The 22,553-nt window shown below is 44.0% G+C and overlaps 1 protein-coding gene across 4 annotated transcripts in view; it reads left to right on the top strand.

Moving 5' to 3' along the window:
- ppef1 (protein phosphatase, EF-hand calcium binding domain 1) overlaps nt 1-22,553 on the top strand; it is a 194,423-nt gene that overhangs the window by 101,399 nt on the left and 70,471 nt on the right. For all 4 annotated transcript variants that reach the window (XM_068039833.1, XM_068039832.1, XM_068039835.1 and 1 more), the window contains exon 10: nt 1,152-1,188. In XM_068039833.1, coding sequence (XP_067895934.1) covers nt 1,152-1,188 — 37 coding nt within the window. The remainder of the gene's footprint in view (nt 1-1,151; nt 1,189-22,553) is intronic.

Raw genomic sequence — 22,553 nt, forward strand, 5'->3', positions numbered from 1 at the left:
AGTTCTCCCTGTGTCTGCGTGGGTTTCCTCCGGGTGCTCTGGTTTCCTCCCACATGCCAAAGACTTGCTGGTTGATAGGTTAATTGGTCATTATAAATTGCCCCTAGTATAGGTTGGTGGTAGGGAAATATAGGGACAGGTGGGGATGTGGTAGGAATATGGAATTAGTGTAGGATTGGTATAAATGGGCGGTTGATAGTCGGCACAGACTCAGTGGGCCGAAGGGCATGTTTCAGTGCTGTATCTCTAAACTAAACGGTTCCAGGCTGCACACTCTAGGAAGGATGTCAAGGTGCAGAGGAGATTTATTCGAATGGTGTCAGGGCTGTGAGATTTCAGTTAGGTGGAGAGACTAGCAAAGTTGGAGATATTTTACTGAGAGCAGCAAAGATTGAGAAGATTTAATACAAGTGTTCAACATCATGATTAATTTTGATCGAGTAAATAAGGAAGAACTGTTTCCAGAGGCAGGAGGGATGATAACCAGAGGACATGGATTTAAGGTAATTGGCAAAATAAGCAGAGGGAAAATGAGAAGAGATTTTGTTGTGATCTGGAATGCACTGGTTGAAAGGACAATGGAAGCAGATTCAATAGTGACTTTCTCAAAGGAATTGGAGAAAAGGAAGAAGGAGAAAGATTTACAGGACAATGAGGAAAGAGCAGGGAAATGGGAGTAATAGGATAGCTCTTTCAAACAGCCAGTACAGACGGTCAAATGGCCTGCTCCTGTGCTGTAAGTTTCTATGATTCTCTAAGTCAGCTTCCTTAACAGAGCACCAATGGAAAAAAAACTCAAAATGGTCTCCTTTCATCCACGGTCTAAAATAGGCTACCGATATTTACTCAGAATGGCATATTTACCTCATTAACAGACAAGATTGAATATGTTACAAAGCATGTAAATTATATCCAGAGTGAGGGTTGATCTTATAAGATACCCGATAACACTCCAGTAAACTTGTGCTTCCAAGTACTGCAGTTTTGTGTAAAAAGCCGAGGGCAAATGAAACGACTTGTTATTGAGTGCATTTGAGTGATAACAGATCAGCTTCCATGATGATCACTATCAATGTTTACTGTGATATGTAGAGATTAATCTCCCCCTGACTAACTGGTACAAATTGTCCATTTTTAAAAAATTGTTTCAGATACGGTTTTACAAAAGAAGTTATGCAAAAATACAAGGTAAGGACTTTTCATTTTTTTAAATTAAAATTATTCACTCCCTCTACTACCGATGCACAGTTGCAGCAGTGTGTACCATATACAAGATGCACTGCAGCAACTCACCAAGGCTCCTTTGACAGCACCTTCCAAACCTTCATCATCTACCACCTAGAAGGACAAGGACAGCAGATGCATGGGAACACCACTGCCTGCAAGTTCCCATCCAAGCCACACACCATCCTGGCTTGGAACTATATCACCATTCTAAATATGCTAAATGAATCATCAAACGAGGCCATATGGGTGGAGCTCAGAAATAAAAAGGGGACAGCCACATTACTGGGAGTGTACTATAGACCCCCAAATAGAGGAAGATAGAGGAACAAATATGTAGGAAAATTTCTGAGTGCAATAACTTGAGGGCGGTGATGGTTGGGGATATCGACTGGGATACAAACAGTGTGAAGGGCATAGAGGGGACAAAATTCTTGAACTGCATTCAGGAGAACGTTTTAGCCAGCACATAACAAGCCCAACGAGAGGGGGCGAATTCTAGATTTCGTTTTCGGTAATGAAGCTGGGCAAGTGGATGAAGTAACAGTGGGTGACCATTTTGGAGATAGTGACCATAATACAGTTAGTTTTAACATAATCATGGAAAAGGAGAAAGATAAAACAGGAGAAAATTGGGGAAGGCAAATTTTACGAAACTGAGAGGTGACCTGGCGAAAGTGGACTGGATACAGCTACTTGAAAGAAAATCAATGGCAAACCAGTGGGAGGTATTCAATAGCAAGATACTACAAGCACAGTGTAGGCATGTCCCCACAAAGATAAAGGGTGGTACTGCCAAATCTAGAGCTCCCTAGTTATCTAGAAGCTTACAGGGTAACTTAAAGTAGAAAAAAGAAAACTTATGATGATCACAAATATTTTAATACTTTAGAAAGCTTAGAGGAGTATAGGAAGTGCAAGGGTGAAGTAAAAAAGGAAATTAGAAAAGCAAGAAGAAGGCTTATGTTAGGATGAGACATGAAGGCTCAGTTAGGGCGCTTGAGAGTTACAAGCTAGCCAGGAAGGATCTAAAGGGAGAGCTAAGAAGAGCAAGGAGAGGACATGAGAAGTCATTGGCGGATAGGATCAGGGAAAATCCTAAGGCTTTCTATAGGTATATCAGGAATAAAAGAATGACTAGAGTTAGATTAGGGCCAATCAAGGATAGTAGTGGGAAGTTGTGTGTGGAATCAGAGGAGATAGGGGAAGCGTTAAATGAATATTTTTCGTCAGTATTTACAGTAGAGAAAGAAAATGTTGTCGAGGAGAATACTGAGATACAGACTACTAGGCTAGATGGGATTGAGGTTCACAAGGAGGAGGTGTTATCAATTTTGGAAAGTGTGAAAATAGATAAGTCCCCTGGGCCAGATGGGATTTATCCTAGGATTCTCTGGGAAGCCAGGGAGGAGATTGCAGAGCCTTTGTCCTTGATCTTTATGTCGTCATTGTCGACAGGAATAGTGCCGGAAGACTGGAGGATAGCAAATGTTGTCCCCTGGTTCAAGAAGGGGAGTAGAGACAGCCCTGGTAATTATAGACCTGTGAGCCTTACTTCGGTTGTGGGTAAAATGTTGGAAAAGGTTATAAGAGACAGGATTTATAATCATCTTGAAAAGAATAAGTTCATTAGCGATAGTCAGCACGGTTTTGTGAAGGGTAGGTCGTGCCTCACAAACCTTATTGAGTTTTTCGAGAAGGTGACCAAACAGGTGGATGAGGGTAAAGCCGTGGATGTGGTGTATATGGATTTCAGTAAGGCGTTTGATAAGGTTCCCCACGGTAGGCTATTGCAGAAAATACGGAAGTATGGGGTTGAAGGTGATTTAGAGCTTTGGATCAGAAATTGGCTAGCTGAAAGAAGACAGAGGGTGGTGTTTGATGGCAAATGTTCATCCTGGAGTTTAGTTACTAGTGGTGTACTGCAAGGATCTGTTTTGGGGCCACTGCTGTTTGTCATTTTTATAAATGACCTGGAAGAGGGTGTAGAAGGGTGGGTTAGTAAATTTGCGGATGACACGAAGGTCGGTGGAGTTGTGGATAGTGCCGAAGGATGTTGTAGGGTACAGAGGGACATAGATAGGCTGCAGAGCTGGGCTGAGAGATGGCAAATGGAGTTTAATGCGGAAAAGTGTGAGGTGATTCACTTTGGAAGGAGTAACAGGAATGCAGAGTACTGGGCTAGTGGGAAGATTCTTGGTAGTGTAGATGAACAGAGAGATCTTGGTGTCCAGGTACATAAATCCCTGAAAGTTGCTACCCAGGTTAATAGGGCTGTTAAGAAGGCATATGGTGTGTTAGCTTTTATTAGTAGGGGGATACAGCTGCAGCTGTACAAAACTCTGGTGAGACCGCACCTGGAGTATTGCGTGCAGTTCTGGTCACTGCATTATAGGAAGGATGTGGAAGCTTTGGAAAGGGTGCAGAGGAGATTTACTAGGATGTTGCCTGGTATGGAGGGAAGGTCTTACGAGGAAAGGCTGAGGGACTTGAGGTTGTTTTCGTTGGAGAGAAGGAGGAGGAGAGGTGACTTAATAGAGACATATAAGATAATCAGAGGGTTAGATAGGGTGGATAGTGACAGTCTTTTTCCTCGGATGGTGATGGCAAACACGAGGGGACATAGCTTTAAGTTGAGGGGTGAAAGATATAGGACAGATGTTAGAGGTAGTTTCTTTACTCAGAGAGTAGTAGGGGCGTGGAACGCCCTGCCTGCAACAGTAGTAGACTCGCCAACTTTAAGGGCATTTAAGTGGTCATTGGATAGACATTTGGATGAAAATGGAATAGTGTAGGTCAGATGGTTTCACAGGTCGGCGCAACATCGAGGGCCAAAGGGCCTGTACTGCGCTGTAATGTTCTAATTCTAATTCTAATTCAAAGAAAGGACATGAAGAATTATTGGCAGGTAAAATCAAGGAAAACCTGAAGATATTTTCTCAGTACATTAAAAGTAAGAGGATAGCTAAGGAAAGGGTAGGACCTATCAGAGATGTACAAGGGAACTTATGTGTGGATGCAGAAGATGCGGGCAGGGTTCTTAAGTTTTTTGTGTCTGTCTTCATAAAGGAGAGGGTTGATGCAGACATTGTAATTAAAGAGGAGGCGTGTGAAATATAAGATATGATCAACATAATGAGAGAGGAAGTGTTTGAGGGTCTGGCATCCTTAAAAGTGGATAAATCACCAGGACCGGATGTTTTGCATCCCAGGTTGTTAAAGGAAGCCAGGGAGGAAATAACGGATGCTCTGAGGATCAGCTTCAAACCCTCACTCGATACAGGAGAGGTAGCAGAGGATTGGAGGTCTGCGAATGTTGTACCATTGTTTAAAAAGGGTGCGAGGGATAAGCCAGGTAATTATAGGCCAGTTAGTCTGAACTCGTTGGTGGGTAAATTGTTAGAATCTATTCTGAGGGACAGGATAAACTGTAAGTTAGCAAGGCACAGATTAATCAGGGATAGTCAGCATGGATTTGTTAAGGGAAGATCATATCTTACTAACTTGATAGAGTTATTTGAGGAAGTAACAAGAAGGATTGATGAGGGTAGTGCAGTGGATGTGGTTTACGTGGATTTTAGTAAGGCATTTGACAAGATCCTGCATGGCAGACTGTTCAGTAAAATGAAAGCCCATGGGATGCAGAGGAAGGTGGCGGGTTGGATCCCGAATTGGCTCAGTGACAGGAAACAAAGGGTAGTAGTCGACAGATGCTTTTGTGAATGGAAAGCAGTTTCCAGTGGTGTTCCACAGGGCTCAGTTTTGGGTCCCTTGCTGTTTGTGGGATATATTAATGCTTTGGACTTAAATGTGGGAGGCATGATTGGGAAATTTGCAGATGACACAAAAATTAGCCGTGTAGTTAATAGTGAGGAGGAGAGTTGTGGACTCCAGAATGATATCAATGGTTTGGTTGAGTGGGTGGAAAAGTGGCAAATGGAATTCAATCCAGAGAAGTATGAGGTAATGCATTTGGGGAGAGCAAATAAAGCGAGGGAATACACAATAAACGGGAGGATATTGAGAGGGGTAGAGGAAGTGCGTGACCTCGGAGTGCATGTCCACAGGCGCCTGAAGGTGGCAGGACAGGTAGATAGAGTGGTGAAGAAGGCATATGGAATGCTTTCCTTTCTTGGCCGAGGTATAGAATACAAAAGCAGGGATGTGATGCTGGAGCTGTATAAAATGCTGGTTAGACCACAGCTGGAGTATTGTGTACAGTTCTGGTCACCACATTACAGGAAGGACATAATTACTCTGGCGAGAGTGCCGAGGGGATTTACAAGAATGTTGCCAGGGCTTGAGGGTTGCAGCTAGGAGGAAAGATTGGATAGGCTAGGGTTGTTTTCCTTAGATCAGGGGAGGCCGAGGGGTGACTTGATTGCGGGCCGAAATAGAGTAGACAGGAAGGACCTGTTTCCCCTGGCGGGGAGGTCAATTACCAGGATGCACAGATTTAAGGTGATTGGTAGAAGGATTTGAGGGGACATGAGGAGAAACTTTTTCACCCAGAGGGTAGTGGGTGTCTGGAATTCACTTCCAGGAATGGTGGTGGAGGCAGAGACCCTCAATTCTTTTAAAAGGTACCTGGACATGTACCTGAAGTGATGTAACCTGCGAGGCTACAGACCAGGTGCTGGAAAGTGGGATTAGTTTGGGTGGATAGCTTATTTGACCGGGGCGGACAAGATGGGCTGAATGGCCACCTTCTGTGCTGTATTTTTTCTATGTTTCTATGTTTGCTCACTGACACTGGGTCAAAATCCTGGAACTCCCTTCCTAACAGCACTGTGGGTATACCTACCCCACAGTGGCGCAGTGGTTAGCACTGCAGCCTCACAGCTGCAGGGACCCGGGTTCGATTCCGGGTACTGCCTGTGTGGAGTTTGCAAGTTCTCCCTGTGTCTGCGTGGGTTTCCTCCGGGTGCTCCGGTTTCCTCCCACAAGCCAAAAGACTTGCAGGTTGATAGGTAAATTGGCCATTATAAATTGTCACTAGCATAGGTAGGTGGTAGGAAAATATAGGGACAGGTGGGGATGTTTGGTAGGAATATGGGATTAGTATAGGATTAGTATAAATGGGTGGTTGATGTTCGGCACAGACTCGGTGGGCCGAAGGGCCTGTTTCAGTGCTGTATCTCTAATCTAATCTAAACATGGACTGCAGCGGTTCAAGAAGGCAGCTCACCACCACGTTCTCGAGGGCAATTAGGGATGGGCAATAAATGCTGGCCTTGCTAGTGTTGCCCACATCCTGAGAATATATTACAATAAATTTATCTTGACTGGCATAGATCAGATATATATGGGGGAGGTGGTGGCGTAGTGGTAATGTCACTAGACGAGTAACCCAGAGTCCAGGCTAATGCTCTGCGAACATGGGTCCGAATCCCACCATAGCAGAGAGTGGAATTTGAATTCAATTAATAAATCTTGAATTAAAAGCTAGTCCAGTGATGACCATGAAACCATTGTCGATTGTTGTAAATATCGATCTTTAGGGAAGGAAATCTGCAGTCCTTATCTTCTACATAGAAACACAGAAAATAGGTGCAGGAGTAGGCCATTCGGCCCTTTGAGGCTGCTCTGCCATTCATTATGATCATGGCCGATAATCCAACTCAGTATCCTGTTCCCGCTTTCCCCCCATATCCTTTGATCCCTTTCACCCTAAGAGCTATATCTAACTCCTTCTTGAAAACATACAATGTTTTGGCCTCAACTGCTTTCTGTGGTAGCATATTCCACAGGCTCATCACTCTCTGGGTGAAGAAATTTCTCCTCATCACAGTCCTGAAAGGTTTACCCCGTATCCTTAGACTATGACCCCTGGTTCTGGACTCCCCCACCATCAGGAACATCCTTCCTGCATCTACCCTGTCAAGTCCTGTTAGAATTTTATAGGTTTCTATGAGATCCCCCCTCACTCTTCTGAACTCCAGTGAATATAAACCTAACCGACTCAATCTGTCCTCCTACGTCATTCCCACCATCCCAGGAATCAGTCTGGTAAAACCTTTTGCTGCACTCCCTCTATAGCAAGAACATCCTTCCTCAGATAAGGAGACCAAAACTGCACACAATATTCCAGGTGTGGCCTCACCAAGGCCGTGTATAATTGCAGCAAGACATCCCTGCTCCTGTACTTGAATCCTCTTGCTATGAAGGCCAACATACCATTTGCCTTTTTTACCGCCTGTTGGACCAGCATGCTTACCTTCAGCGACTGGTGTACGAGAACACCCAGGTCTTGTTGCACATTCCCCTCTCTCAGTTTATAGCCATTCAGATAGTAATCTGCCTTCCTGTTTTTGCTACCAAAGTGGATAACCTCACATTTATCCACATTATACTGCATCTGCCATGCATTAGCCCACTCACTCAACTTGTCCAAATCACCCTGAAGCCTCTCTGCATCCTCCTCACAACTCACCCTCCCACCCAGTTTTGTGTCAGCTGCAAATTTGGAGATATTACATTTAGTTCCCTCATCTAAATCATTAATATATATTGTGAATAGCTGGGGTCCTAGCACTGATCCCTGCGGCACCCCACTAGTCACTGCCTGTCATTCGGAAAAAGACCCATTTATCCCGACTCTTTGTTTCCTGTCTGTCAACCAATTTCCTATCCATTGCAATACACTACCCCAATCCCATGCGCTTTAATTTTACATGATGATCTCTTACTTGGGACTTTGTCGAAAGCCTTCTGGAAGTCCAAATAAACCACATCCACTGGCTCCCCCTCATCAACTCTATTAGTTACGTCCTCGAAGAATTCTAGTAGATTTGTCAAGCATGATTTCCCTTTCATAAATCTATGCTGACTCTGTCCGATTCTACCACTGTTCTCCAAGTGTTCTGCTATAAAATCTTTGATAACGGACTCTCGAATTTTCCCCACTACTGACGTCAGGCTGACTGGTCTATAATTCCCTGCTTTCTCTCTACCTCCCTTTTTAAATAGTGGGGTTACATTATCTACCGTCCAATCTGTAGGAACTGTTCCAGAGTCTACAGAATCTTGGAAGATGACCACCAATGCATCCACTAATTCTCGGGCCACTTCCTTAAGTACTCTGGGATGTAGATTATCAGGCCCTGGGGATTTATCGGCCTTCAATCCCATCAATTTCCCCAACACCATTTCTCTACTAATACTGATTTCCTTCAGTTCCTCTCTCTCACTAAGCCCTGTGTTCCCCAACATTTCTGGTATGATATTTGTGTCCTCCTTTGTGAAGACAGAACCAAAGTATGCATTTAGTTGATCAGCCATTTCTTTATTCCCCATAATAAATTCCCCTGTTTCTGACTGTAAGGGACCTACATTTGTCTTCACCAATCTTTTTCTCTTCACATACCTATAGAAACTTTTACAGTCAATTTTTATGTTCCCCGCAAGCTTGCTCTCGTACTCTATTTTCCCCTTCTTAATCAATCCCTTGGTCCTCTTTTGCTGAATTCTAAACTGCTCACCAATCCTCAGGTCTGTTGTTTTTTCTGGCAAATTTATATGCCTCTTCCTTGGATCTAATGCTATCTCTAATTTCCCTTGTAAGCCATGGTTTGGCTACCTTTCCCGTTTTACTTTTGCGCCAGACAGAGATAAACAGTTGTTGCAGTTCATCCATGTGCTCTTTGAATGTTTGCCATTGCCTTTCCACCGTCATCCCTTTAAGTAACGATTCCCAATCCGTCATGGCCAACTCACGCCTCATACCTTTGTAGTTTCCGTTACTAAGATTCTGGACCCTAGTCTCAGAATCAGCTATGTCACTCTCCATCTTGATGAAGAATTCTATCATATTATGGTCGCTCGTCCCCAAGGGGTCTCGCACAACTAGATTGTCAATTATTCCTCTCTCATTACACAATACCCAGTCTAGGATGGCCTGTTCTCTAGTTGGTTCCTCAACGTATTGGTCCAGAAAACCATCCTATATACACTCCAAGAATTCCTCCTCTGCGGTACTGTGACTAATTTGATTTGCCCAGTCTATATGCAGATTAAATTCGCATGCATCTCTAATTTCCTGTTTCAGGCCATTCCCAACATCACCACTACAGTTTAGGGGTCTATATACAATCCCCACTAACGTTTTTTGCCCCTTAGTGTTTCTCAGCTCTACCCATACAGATTCCACATCGTCAGAGCTAATATCTTTCCTCACTATTGTGTTAATTTCCTCTTTCACCAGCAATGCAACTCCACCGCCTTTTGCTTTTTGTCTGTCCTTCTGAAATACTGAATATCCCTGGATGTTCATTTCCCATCCCTGGTCACCTTGCAGCCATGTCTCTGTAATCCCGACTATATCATACCCGTTTACATCTATTTGCGCGATTAATTCATCCACTTTATTGCAAATGTTCTGCTCGTTAAGGCACAAAGCCTTAAAGGATTGTCTTTTTAACATTACTTGTCCTCTTCCCACTATTTTGTTTTACTGTGGCCCTGTTTGATTCTGGCCCTTGAGTTCTCTGCCTATCACTTTTCTTATTCCCCTTACGGTCTTTTGTTCTTGTCTTCGATCCCCCCTCCTCTGACTCCTTGCAATGGTTCCCATCGCCCTGCCATTTTAGTTTAAACCCTCCCCGACCACTCTAGCAAATACTCCCCCTAGGACATCAGTCCTGGCCTGCCCAGGTGGAACCCGTCCAGTTTGTACTGGTCCCACCTCCCCCAGAACTGGTCCCAATGCCCCAGGAATCTAAAACTCTCCCCCTCACACCATCTCTTCAGTCACGTATTCATCCAATATATCCTGCTGTTTCTACTCTGACTAGCACGTGGCACTGGTAATAATCCTGAGATCTACATGTGACTCCAGACCCACAGCAACGTGGTTGACTCTTAAATGCCTTCTGAAATGGCCTAGCAAGCTGCTCAGTTGTATCAAACCACTACAAAGCCTAAAAGAAGGAATGAAACCAGACGGACCATCCGCATCGACCTAGAAATGAGACGGCAAACCCAACCCTGTCGACCCTGCAAAGTCCTCCTGACAAACATCTGGGGGCTTGTGCCAAAATTGCATCCCACTGACTAGTCAAGCAACAACCTGACATCATCATACCACTGGAATCATACCGACAATGTCCCAGACACTGCCATCACCATCCCTGGGTTTGTCCGGTCCCACAGGTGGTGGCACAGTGGTATACAGTCAGAGGGAATTGCCCTGGGACTCTGGACCCCTTGAAGTCTCATGGCATAAGGTTAAAAATGGGCAAGAACACCTCCTGCTGATTACCACCTACCGTCCTCCCTCAGCTGATGAATCAGTGCTTCTCCATGTTGAACACCACTTGGAGGAAGCACTGAGGGTAGCAAGGTCATAAAATTTAGTCTGTGTGGGGGACTTCAATGTGCATCACCAAGAGTGGCTCGATAGCACCGCTACTGACCGAGCTGGCCGAGTCCTAAAGGACATAGCTGCTAGATTGGGTCCGAGGCAGGTGGTGAGGAAACCAACAAGAGGGCAAAAACAACTTGACCTCATCCTCACCAATCCACCTGTTCCAGATGCATCTGTCCATGGCAGTATTGGTAGGAGTGACAGTCCTTGTGGAGATGAAGTCCCGCTTTCACATTGAGGATACCCTCCATCGTGTTGTGTGGCACTATCACCTTGCTAAATGGGATATATTTCCATCTAGCAATGCAAAACTGGGCATCCATGAGGCACTGTGGGCCATCAACAGCAGCCGAATTGTACTCCACCACAATCTGTAACCTCATGACCCGGCATATTCCCTACCATTATCATCAAACCAGGGGCCCAACCCTGGATCAATGAAGAGTGCAGGAGAGCATGCCAGGAGCAGCATCAGGCATACCTAAAATTGAGGTATCAGCCTGGTGAAGCTACAACCCAGGACTAGTGTGCCAAACAGCGTCAGCAGCATGCAATTGATAGAGCTAAGCAATCCCACAATCAACGGATCAGATCTAAACCCTGCAGTCCTGCCATATCCAGCCGTGAATGGTGGTGGACAATTAAACAACTAACCGAGGAGGTGGCTCCACAAATATCCCCATCCTCAATGATGGGGGAGCCCAGCACATCAGTGCAAAAGACAAGGTGGAAGCATTTGCTTCAATCTTCAGCCAGAAGTGTCGAGTGGACGATCCATCTCAGCCTCCTCCTGTAGTCCCCAGCATCACAGATGCCAGTCTGCAGCCAATTCGATTCACTCCACAGAATATCAAGAAATGACTGAAGGCATTGGATCTGCAAAGGTTATGGGCTCTGACAACATTCCGACAATAGTACTGAAGACCTGTGCTTGAGAACTAGCCGCGCCCTGAGCCAAGCTGTTCCAGTATAGCAACAACACTGGCATCTACCCGCAATGTGGAAAATTGTCCAGGTATGTCCTGCACACAAAAAAGCAAGACAAATCCAACCCAGCCAATTACTACCCCATCAGTCTACACTCGATCATCAGCAAAGTGATGGTAGGGGTCATCAACAGTGCTATCAAGCGGCACTTTCTCAACAATAACCTGTTCACTGCTCAGCTTGGGTTCCACCAGGGTCACTCCGCTCTTAACCTCATTACAGCCTTGGTACAAACATGGACAAAAGAGCTGAACTCCAGAGGTGAGGTGAGAGTGCCTATCCTTGACTTCAAGGCAGCATTTGACCAAGTATGGCATCAATGAGCCCTAGCAAAACTGGAGTCAATGGGAATCGGGGAAACTAGCCTCTGGTTGGAGTCATACCTAGCACAAAGGAAGATGGTTGTGGTTTTTGGAAGTCAATCATCTCAATCCCAGGACATTACTGCAGGTATTTCTCAGAGTAGTGTCCTAGGCCCAACTATCTTCAGCTGCTTCATCAATGACCTTCCTTCAATCATAAGGACAGAAGTGGGGATGTTCGCTGATGATTGCACAATGTTTAACACTATTCGCGACTCATCAGATACTGAAGTAGCCCATGCAGAAATGCAGCAAGACCTGGACAATATCCAGGCTTGGTCTGATAAGTGGCAAGTAACATTCTCGCCACACAAGTGCCAGGCAATGACCATCTCAAACAAGAGAGAAGAATCGAACCATCTACCCCTGACGTTCAATGGCATTACCATCATGATCCGACCAGGGATAAAGCTATCTTAGGTCTGGTATTGTGTAATGAAGGAGGGTTAATAAGCAATGTCATACTAAATGATCCACTGGGAAATAGTGATCATAATACCATGAATATCATTTTAAGTTTGAAAGTGACACATTTCAATCACAAACAATAACCTTAAACAAGGCCAATTACGAAGGTATGAGGGAAGAACTGGTTCAGGTTAATTGGGTAAATGGACTGGAAGGTATGGCAGTAAATGAACAGTGGGAAACATTTAAAGAAACAATTCAAAGGGTTTGACAAAAGTAAATTCCATTCAAAAACAAAAGCTCTTCAAGAAAGGCCCATCCGTGATTCACTCAGGAAGTTAAGGAGAGTATTAGACTAAACGAAGAGGCTTACAATGTTGCAAAAAATAGTAGCAAGTCTGAGGATTGGGAGTGTTTTAGAAACCAGTAAAGAGCCACCAAAAAGTTGATAAAAAAGGAAAAAATAGAATGAGAGTAAACTAGCCAGCAACAGAAAAACAGATTGTAAAAGGAAGAGAGTAGATAAAGAAGAGGTTGGCCCCTTAGAGGCAGAGACAGGAGAAATCATCATGGGGAATGAGGAAATGGCAGAATCATTGAACAAATATTTTGTGTCTGTCTTCACAGTAGAAGACACAAATTCCATACTAGAAATAGACAGTAACCTCGGGGCTAAAAGGAGTGAGGAAATTAAGGATATTGATATCAGTCGAGAAAAAATATTGGCGAAACTTGAGAGACTAAAATCTGACAAGTCCCCGGGACCAGATGGCCTACATCCTAGGGTTCTAAAAGAGATAGCTACAGAGATAGTGGATGCACTGGCTATGATTTTCCAGAATTCCTTCGATTCAAGATTGGTCCCATCAGATTGGAAGTTGGCAAATGTTACACCGCTCTTCAAGAAAGGAGGTGGAGAGAAAACAGGGAACTACAGGCCAGTTAGCTTAACATCAGTCATTGGGAAGATGCTGGAAATTATTGTTAAAGAAGTCTTAACATTGCACTTGGAAAAGCATGGTATAATTAGAACAAGTCAGCATGGTTTTACTAAAGGGAAATTCGGTTTGACAAACTTAGTAGAGTTCTTTGAGGATGTAACTAGTAGGGTAGATAAAGGGGAACCAGTAGATGTAGTATACCAGGATTTTCAAAAGGCATTCGATAAGGTGCCGCATAAAAGATTAATAGGCAAGATAAGGTGTCGGGGGTCATATATTAGCATGGAAAGAGGATTGGTTAACAGACAGGAAACAGAGAGTGGGCGTAAGTGGGACATTTTCAAGTTGGCAGGCAGTGAATAGTGGGGTGCTGCAAGGATCAGTGCTGGGGCCTCAGCTATTTACACTCTATATTAATGACTTAGATGAAGAGACAGTATTGTAACTTTGCTGATGATACAAAGCTCAGTGGAAAGGTAAGCTGTGGGGAGGATGTGGGAAGGATGTAGTGAGGCTGCAAAGAGATATAGACAGGTTAAGTGAGTAGCCACAAGATGACAAATGGAGTATAATGTAGGGAAGTGTGAAGTTGTTCACTTTGGTCGTAAAAGTAGAAAAGCTGAATATTTTTTAAAAGATGTGAAACTAGTAAGTGTTGATGTTCAGAGAGACTTGGGGGTACTCGTGCAAGGAACACACAAAGTTAACATGCAGGTGCAGAAGGCTATTAGGAAGGCAAATGAAATGTTGGCCTTTATTGCAAAGGGGATTGGAGTACAGGAATAAAGAAGTCTTGCTAAAATTGTACAGGACTTTGGTGAGTCTGCACCTGGAATACTGTGTGTAGTTTTGGTCTCCACATTTCGGAGATACTTGCACTGGACACAGTGCAGTGAAGATTTACTAAATTGGTCCCTGGGATGAGGGGGTTGTCCCATGATGAGAGGCTGAGTAAATTGGGCCTATATTCTCTGGAGTTTAGAAGAATGAGAGGCGATCTAATTGAGACATACAAGATTCTGAAAGGGCTTGATAGGGTAGAAGCTGAGAGATTGTTGCCACTGGTCAGGGAATCTAGAACACGGGGACACAGTTTCATGATAAGGGGTCAATCATTCAGGACTGAGATGAGGAGGAATTACTTCACTCAAAGGGTTGTGAATCTTTGGAATTCTCTACCCCAGAGGGTTGTGGATGCTCCATCATTGAATACATTTAAGGCTAGAATAGATAGATTTTTGGTCTCGCGGGGAATCAAGGGATATGGGGAGCGGGCAGGAAAGTGGAATTAAAGCCCAAGATCAGCCATGATCACATTGAATGGTGGAGCAGGCTCGATGGGTCATATGGTCTACTTCTGCTCTTATTTCATGTGTTCTTGTGTTCGTGTGTTCATCACTCAATCCCCCACTATCAACATCCTGGGGGTTACCATTGACCAGAAACTGAACCGGACCAACCGCATAAATGCTACCAGTGCAGGTCAGAGGCTGGGAATTCTGCGGTAGGTAACTCGCCTCCTGTCTCCCCAATGCCTGTCTTCCATCTACAAGACACAATTCTGGAGTGTGATGGAATACTCACCACTTGCCAGGATGGGATCATCTCCAACAATACTCTCGAGGTTTGACACCATCCAGGACAAAGCAGCCCGCTTGATTGGCTGAACATCCACAAACCTTCACTCCCTCCACCACTGACGCACAGTGGCAGCAGTGTGTACCATCTACAAGATGCACTGCAGAAACTCACCAAGACTCCTTTGACAGCACCTTCCAAACCCATGACCTCTACCAACTAGAAGGACAAGGGCAGCAGATGCATGGGAACACCACCCCTCCAAGCCACACACCATCCTGACGTGGAACTATATGGCTGTTCCTTCACTATCACTGGGTCAAAATCCTGGAACTCCCTTCCTAACAGCACTGTGGGTGTACCTACCCCACATGGACTGCAATGATTCAAGAAGGCAGCTCACCACCACATTCTCAAGGGCAATTAGGGATGGGAAACAAATGCTGGCCTGGCCAGCGACCCTCACGTCCCCTGATGAATTTTTTTAAAAGTGTGTTTTCCCAATGCTGCTTCTGAACAATGCTCACCATGTCGAGATTCAAACACAGGAACAGGAGAGGCCATTCAGCATGAAACCTGGTCCCATTTCCGCCATCAGCACGACAAAATCTGAGGTTAATCAAGTGACACAACGGAATCCAGGTACGTAGAAACATAGAAAAATAGGAGCAGGAGCAGGCCATTTGGCCCTTTGAGCCTGCTCCGCCATTCAATACGATCATGGCTGGTCATCCTAACTCAATAACCCATTCCTGCTTTCTCCCCGTATCCCTTGATCCTATTAGCCCTAAGAACTATATCTAACTCTTTCTTGAATATATTAAATGTTTTGGCCTCAACTGCTTTCTGTGGTAGAGAATTCCATAGGTTCATCACTCTCTGGGTGAAGAAATCTCTCCTCATCTCAGTCCTAAATGGCTTACCCCTTATCCTTAGACTGTGACCCCTGGTCCTGGACTCCCCCGTACACCTAAATGTAAACAGTAAAAGTCTGAAAGAGAATGTTTCAGATGTGGCAGCTTGGGGCACTTTGGAAGAGATGATTGCTGCTGTGCCAAGGGAAAAATATGCAGAAAATGTGGGGGCAGAGACTATTTTGCCAAGAAGTGCAGAAGCAAAGCTGAACAGAGTGGGAAGCCTGGCAAACCATGTAAAGGAAAGAGAGATGGAAGTAGTACAACTATGAGACGAGTTGAAGATGATGCAGTGAGTGAGGAAATGAACAGCAATCATGGATACATATTTTCTGTCAATGGAAGCAACCATGAGAAAGTTCCAGTGATTGTTGGGGGTGTTGAAGTGAACATTATTGTAGATTCAGGCAGTGACAGTAATGTCAACAGCAGAGCACTGTGGGAGGAACTGAAGATAAAGAGAATCAAGTACATGTCTCAAAAATGTGTCAAAAAGCTTTCTCCTTACACATTGAAAACCCCACTTCAAACTATTGGATGCTTCACTGCCAGTGTGAGCTGGAAATCGGAGTGTAGAGGTAGAATTTGTAGTGATTGAGGAGGATGGTGAGCCTCTTCTGAGTAGAGAAACTGGCCAAGCTTTGGGGGTGCTACACATTGGATTGAAAATAAATTCTGTGAAATCCTATGCGGAGCTTCAGGAGCAGTTTGGACCAGTGCTTCCAGGAATTGGGAAGTTGCACAACCGGCAAGTGAGATTAACCATTGATGAGAATGTGAAGCCTGTAGCTCAGCCTATACACAGAACACCTTTTCGCTCTGAGAGAGAAAGTTGAGGCAAAGATCAAGGAACTGGTTGACCAAGACATCATAAAGCCAGTTGAAGGACCAACACCGTGGGTGAATCCTGTTACAGTAGTGCCCAAATCAAATGGTGACATCAGGCTCTGTGTTGATATGCGACAAGTAATTGAAGCAGTAGTGAGAGAACATCACCCAGTTCCCACTGTGGATGAAATCTTTCAAGAGTTGTCAACAAACAAGATATTCTCCAAACTAGACTTAAAATGAGGAAACCACCAGCTGGAGCTTCATTCTGATTCAAGGAAGGTGACAACTATTGTCACTCATTGTGGTCTTTACCAATACAAAAGATTGCTATTTGGAATCAGTACAGCACCAGAGATTTACCAACATGAAATCCATAAGGTGATGTAAGGGATTCCAGGAACAGCCAATATCTCAGATGACATCTCATGGAGCTAATAGAGAGGAACATGATGAGAGGCTTAGATTAGTATTGGCTAGATTGGCTGGGCATGACAGAGCTAAAGTTCATGGGGCATAAATTCGCAAGCAGCGGAATCAATCCTGCCAAAGACGAGATAAAAGCAATCGCAGAGGCACGTGAACCACAAAATGTTAATGAAGTGAGAAGTTTTCTGGGACTTGTGAAGTATATCCCAAACTTCACTACCCTGGCTGATCCATTGAAGAAATTCATTTACTCAGTGCATTAGGAAAATCATGGGCAAGTTTTAGTTTGATAAGGGAGGAATGTCATGATTGTATATGTGGGCTTGAGTATTCGAGACTATGTGGTACTTGGAAGGGAAACTTAAGGTAGCTTTGTGTTTTGGGGAAAACACATGACCTGGGGGTTATTGTAAGGTCAGAAAGGCTTTATAGCCACAGTGATCATCAGTAAGCAAGAACTCAACAGAAGTCTTTATTAAAGCTTGTTAAAACTTTGTTCAAGTTAAATCTGTGACTTCAAGTGTGATTCTTTAGCCTGAGATGTGACAGCCTCTATATTGGCTACATTCTTTTGCCCTTTTGCTGAGGTATGCATACATGACACCCTTCTGTTGGTATTGCTCTTTGCTGCTCATCAGCAAAAGCAACTGCAAACACGAGCAAAGTGGTTGGGTTTTCCACAGGCTTTGAACTGTTTACCAGTAGCAGGGCACTCTGTCCGGTGTGGGTAAGCACCGCCATAGTGGAAACATTCTTTGGACAAGTCGCAACTCTGTTTGTGAGATGGCTGTTGTTGCTTTGCAGTTAGTTTCCTGGCACGTGAGCGATTAATAGTGTTCACAGGAATTGAACTTTGAGTGTGGTAGTTACTGTTAGCAGCCTCAACTTCAGTAGTTCGGACTCTGAGAGTGATTGTGATCTATGTTAATTCCAATAGCTCTAACAGCTTTCGTCTTTCTCGAGTGCTTTTCGGCAGAGTTTACTAGAGAGAAAGCCTTCCGTTATTTGAGTTTTGATTTCTCGTTTAGCATATTCAACATCACATTTGATTGCTAGTTTTTTTATTTTATTTATTTATTTAGAGATGCAGCACTGAAACAGGCCCTTCGGCCCATCGAGTCTGTGCCGACCAACAACCACCCATTTATACTAACCCTACAGTAATCCCATATTCCCTACCGCCTACCTACACTAGGGGCAATTTACAATGGCCAATTTACTTATCACCTGCAAGTCTTTGGCTGTGGGAGGAAACCGGAGCACCCGGCGAAAACCCACGCGGTCACAGGGAGAACTTGCAAACTCCGCACAGGCAGTACCCAGAATCAAACCCAGGTCCCTGGAGCTGTGAGGCTGCAGTGCTAACCACTGCGCCATTGTGCCGCATCAAGTGCAACATCGGTTAATTATCTCATTTGCTGATTACTAGTGCATTGGAAGACAATGGTTTCATAGATTGTACTTTTCTTGGGTGTGAAATAAATTGTTAGTGCATTTTTTTGCTGAGTCATAGCCATTTTTCTCAGGGGTAAATGTTTCAAAGATGTTTTTCAATTCTTCACCTCCATTTTGGAGAAGTAAGGCCTTTTTTCTTTTGTCATCTGTGATTGCGAAGCCTGCCATCGCACCTTTGAAACGTCGCAGCCACATTTACCAACGTGGGAATACAGATGATGGTTCCGAATGCACATTTAAAGGTGGTAGATTGGCATTGACAATGCCATGTTGATCAGCAATGCAGTGATAATGCTTGATCAAAGATCTGGGATCGCATTCCTTTTGAAGAATTACTTCTCTGTAATGATCAGATTTTTTTGATTGGATAGTTAGTTTGATGAGGTCAGTGTGTGTGTGTGTGTACACGTGTAAGTTTTCCTGTTGCTAATTCCGAGCTGGAGTGCCTCTTTGTGTGTTTAATACCGCCTCAATGTTCCCTAAATCTCCAACTTTAAAATGCTGTCTGCAGAAAGTAGACAAACGCCTTCCAAAAGCTTCATACCCAAAAGCAATGTTTCCTATTTTTCACCATCCTTGTTGCTATTGTGATGTTTTTGGGAAGAAACAGTAAGATTCCGCCAGAGCCAGTAAGAAACAGAATTACTGTACGTGCTGTTAAAACATGGATTACTTTATTATCTTCCAGAAACCCTCCACTGGTAAATGTGTGTGTGTGTATGTGTGTGTGCCTTAAGTGAACAACACACACTCACAGCGCAAATATGGCCTGCACACAAACACAGTCCATACTGTCAGGCAGCAGCTAATTCTGACAATGGGCCTGAACATAAGAACTAGGAGCAGGAGTAGGCAATTCAGCCCCTTGAGCCTGCCTCGCCATTCAATACGATCATGGCTGATCTCATCTCGGCCGCAACTCCACTTTCCTGTCTGTTCTCCATAACCCTTCAACCCATTACTAATTAAAAATCTGTGCATCTCCTCCTTAAATTTACTCAATGTTGCGGCATTCACCGTACTCTAGGGTAGTGAATTTCACAGATTCACAACCCTTTGAGAGAAGTAGTTTCACCTCATCTCTCTTTTAAATCTGCTACCCCTTATCCTAAAACTATGACCTCTCGTTCTAGATTGCCCCACCAGAGGAAACATCCTCTCTATGTCTACTTTGTCAATCCCCTTAATGATCTTATATACCTCAATTAAATCTCTTCTTATTCTTCTAAACTCTAAAGAGTAAAGGCCTAAACTGCTCAATCTCTCTTCATAAGACAAACCCCTCATCCCTGAAATTTGGTGTCCGGCTCTTGATTTGCATAGAAGCTGGGCCTAGTACTAATTTCAGGTGGGTGTTATGGTCTACGACACGCGTCCGAGCCAATGTGGTATGTGGCATATACCTGGTGCAGGAAGTTTTTCTCCTGAGAAACCGTCACGACACGATCTAATTTCTAGGCTGGGATTTAGATGGTCTCAGACATGGCAGCAAAGGACTTAGTTTTAGGAAATGAAGATGGGCAGGTGGAAGGAGTGGCAGTGCGAGAGCATTTTGGTGGTAGTGATCATATTTCAGTCAGTTTTAACATAATTATGGAAAAGGACAGAGATAGAACAGGAGTTAGCGTTCTCAATTGGGGCATGGCCAATTTTACTAAACTGAGGAGTGGTTTAGTGAAAATGGACTGGAAACAGCTACTTGAAGGTAAATCAGTGTTAGAGCAGTCAAAGGGGAGATTCAAGGGGTTCAGGGTAAACATGTTTCCACAAAGAAAAAAGGTGAGATGGCCAAATCTAGAGCCCCATGGATGTCAAGGAGCCTACAGGGTAAGATAAGGCAGAAAAGGAAAGCTTATGTCAGCACCAAGAATTCAATACTGCAGAAAGCAGAGAGGAGTATAGAAAGTGGAGGGGTGAAATCACAGAGGGCATGAAAGCATATTGGCAAGAAAAATCAAGGTGAACCTAAAGTAGTTTTATCAATACATCAAGATTAAGAGGATAACTAAGGAAAGAATAGGGCCCATTAAAGACCAAAAAGGTAACCAATATGTAGGGGCGGAAGATATTGGTATGGTTCTTCATGAATTGCGTCTGTCTTCACAAAAAAGGGGGACGATGCAGATATTGTAGTTAAGGAAAAGAGGTGTGAAGTATTGGATGTGATAAACACAGGGAGTAAGGAGATTAGCATCCTTGGAAGTTGATAAATCACCAGGGCCGGATGAAATGTACCCCAGGCTGTTAAAAGAAGCAAGAAAGGAAATAGCGGAAGGTCTGACCATCATTTTTCAGTCCTCACTGAATACAAGTTTGGTGCCAGAGGATTGGAGAACTGCTAATGTTGGACCTCTGTTTAAAAAGGGAGAGAGGGATAGACTGAATAATTACAGGCCAGTCAATTATTAGAATAATTACTAACCTTGGTAGTGGCAAATTATTGGAATCTATTCTGAGAGACTGTCACTTAGAAAAGCATGGATGAATTTGTTAAGGGAAGATCTTGTCTGACTAACTTGGTTGAATTTTTTTAAGAAGTAACAAGGAGGATTGATGAGGGTAGTGCATTTGATGTGGTCTACATAGATTTTAGCAAGGCTTTTGACAAGTTCCCATATGGCAGACCGCTTAAAAAAAAGTGCCTGGGATCCCGGGGACTGTAGCAAGCTGGATACAAAATTGGCTCAGTGGCAGTAAACAAAGGGTAATAGGGTAATTGTTGATGGGTGTTTTTGCAGCTGCAAGGCTGTTTCCAGTGGTGTTCCATAGGGCTCAGAACTAGGTCCCCTGTTTTTTGTGGTGTATATATTCTTGATTTGGATGTAAATGTAAGGGGGCATAATCAAGAAGTTTGCAGAGACATGAAAATTGGCCATGTGGTTGATAGTGAGGAGGATAGCAGGAAAATATCAATGGACTGGTCAGGTGGGCAGAAAGTGGCACATGGAATTTAACCCAGAGAAGTGTGAGGTGATGCATTTGGGGAGGTCAACAAGGCAAAGGAATACGCAATAAATGGGAGAGATGATACTGAGAGGTGTAGATGCAGTGAGGGACCTTGGAGTGTATGTCTACAGATCCCTGAAGGTAGCAGGACAGGTCAAGTTGATTAAGAAGGCATATGGTATCCATTCCTTTATTAGTTGAGGTTTAGAATATAAGAGCAGGGAGGTTATGCTGGAACTAAATCGTTAGTTAGGCCACAACTTGAGTACTGTGTGCAGATTTGGTCACCTCATTACAGAAAGGATGTATTTACACTTGAGAGGGTGCAGAGGAGATTTACGAGGATGTTGCCAGGACTGGGAAAATGCAGCGATGAGGAAAGATTGGATAGGCTGGGGTAGTTCTACTTGGAACAGAGAACGCTGAGGGGAGATTTGATTGAGATGTACAAAATTGTGAGGGACTGGGATAGAGTGGAGGTGAAGGGTCTATTCACCTCAGCAGAGAGACCAGTGACTAGGGGCATAGATTTAAAGTGATTGGTAGAAAGATTAGAGAGGAGATGAGAGAGGTTTTTTCATCCAGAGGGTGATGGGGGTCTGGAGCTCACTAACTGAAAGGGGAGTTGAGGCAGAAACCTTCAACTCATTTAAAAGATGTCTGGATATGCACCTCAAGAGTTGTAACCTGCAGGGCTTTGGGCCAAGTGTTGGAAGGTGGGATTAGGCTAGGTGGCTTCTTTTTCGGCCAGCACAGACATGATGGGCAGAGTGGCCTTTTTCTGAGTGGTAACTTTCTATGATTCTATTCTACGATTCTCTTCCTTCCCTTTTCCCACTTGTTTTGGTAAGGAGTGCGGTGCCTTTTACCTGTTATTATCTGACCTGCTCAATATCTCCGTTTCATTCATTACCCACAACAGTGAAGCCATTGCCTGTCCCCAGATGTCCACTGCTACCATTTGGAGCCTCTCATCATAAGGAGCACGAGTGGATAGTGGAGGACTATTCACCTGGCTTTCCTTTCCTCATAGATTCATAGTGTCGTACAGCATAGAAACAGGCTCATCAGCCCACCGTATCCATGCCGACCATAATGCCTATCTATAACAATCCCA

This window comes from Heterodontus francisci, chromosome 10 (assembly GCF_036365525.1).
Source record: "Heterodontus francisci isolate sHetFra1 chromosome 10, sHetFra1.hap1, whole genome shotgun sequence".
NCBI lineage: Eukaryota > Metazoa > Chordata > Chondrichthyes > Heterodontiformes > Heterodontidae > Heterodontus > Heterodontus francisci.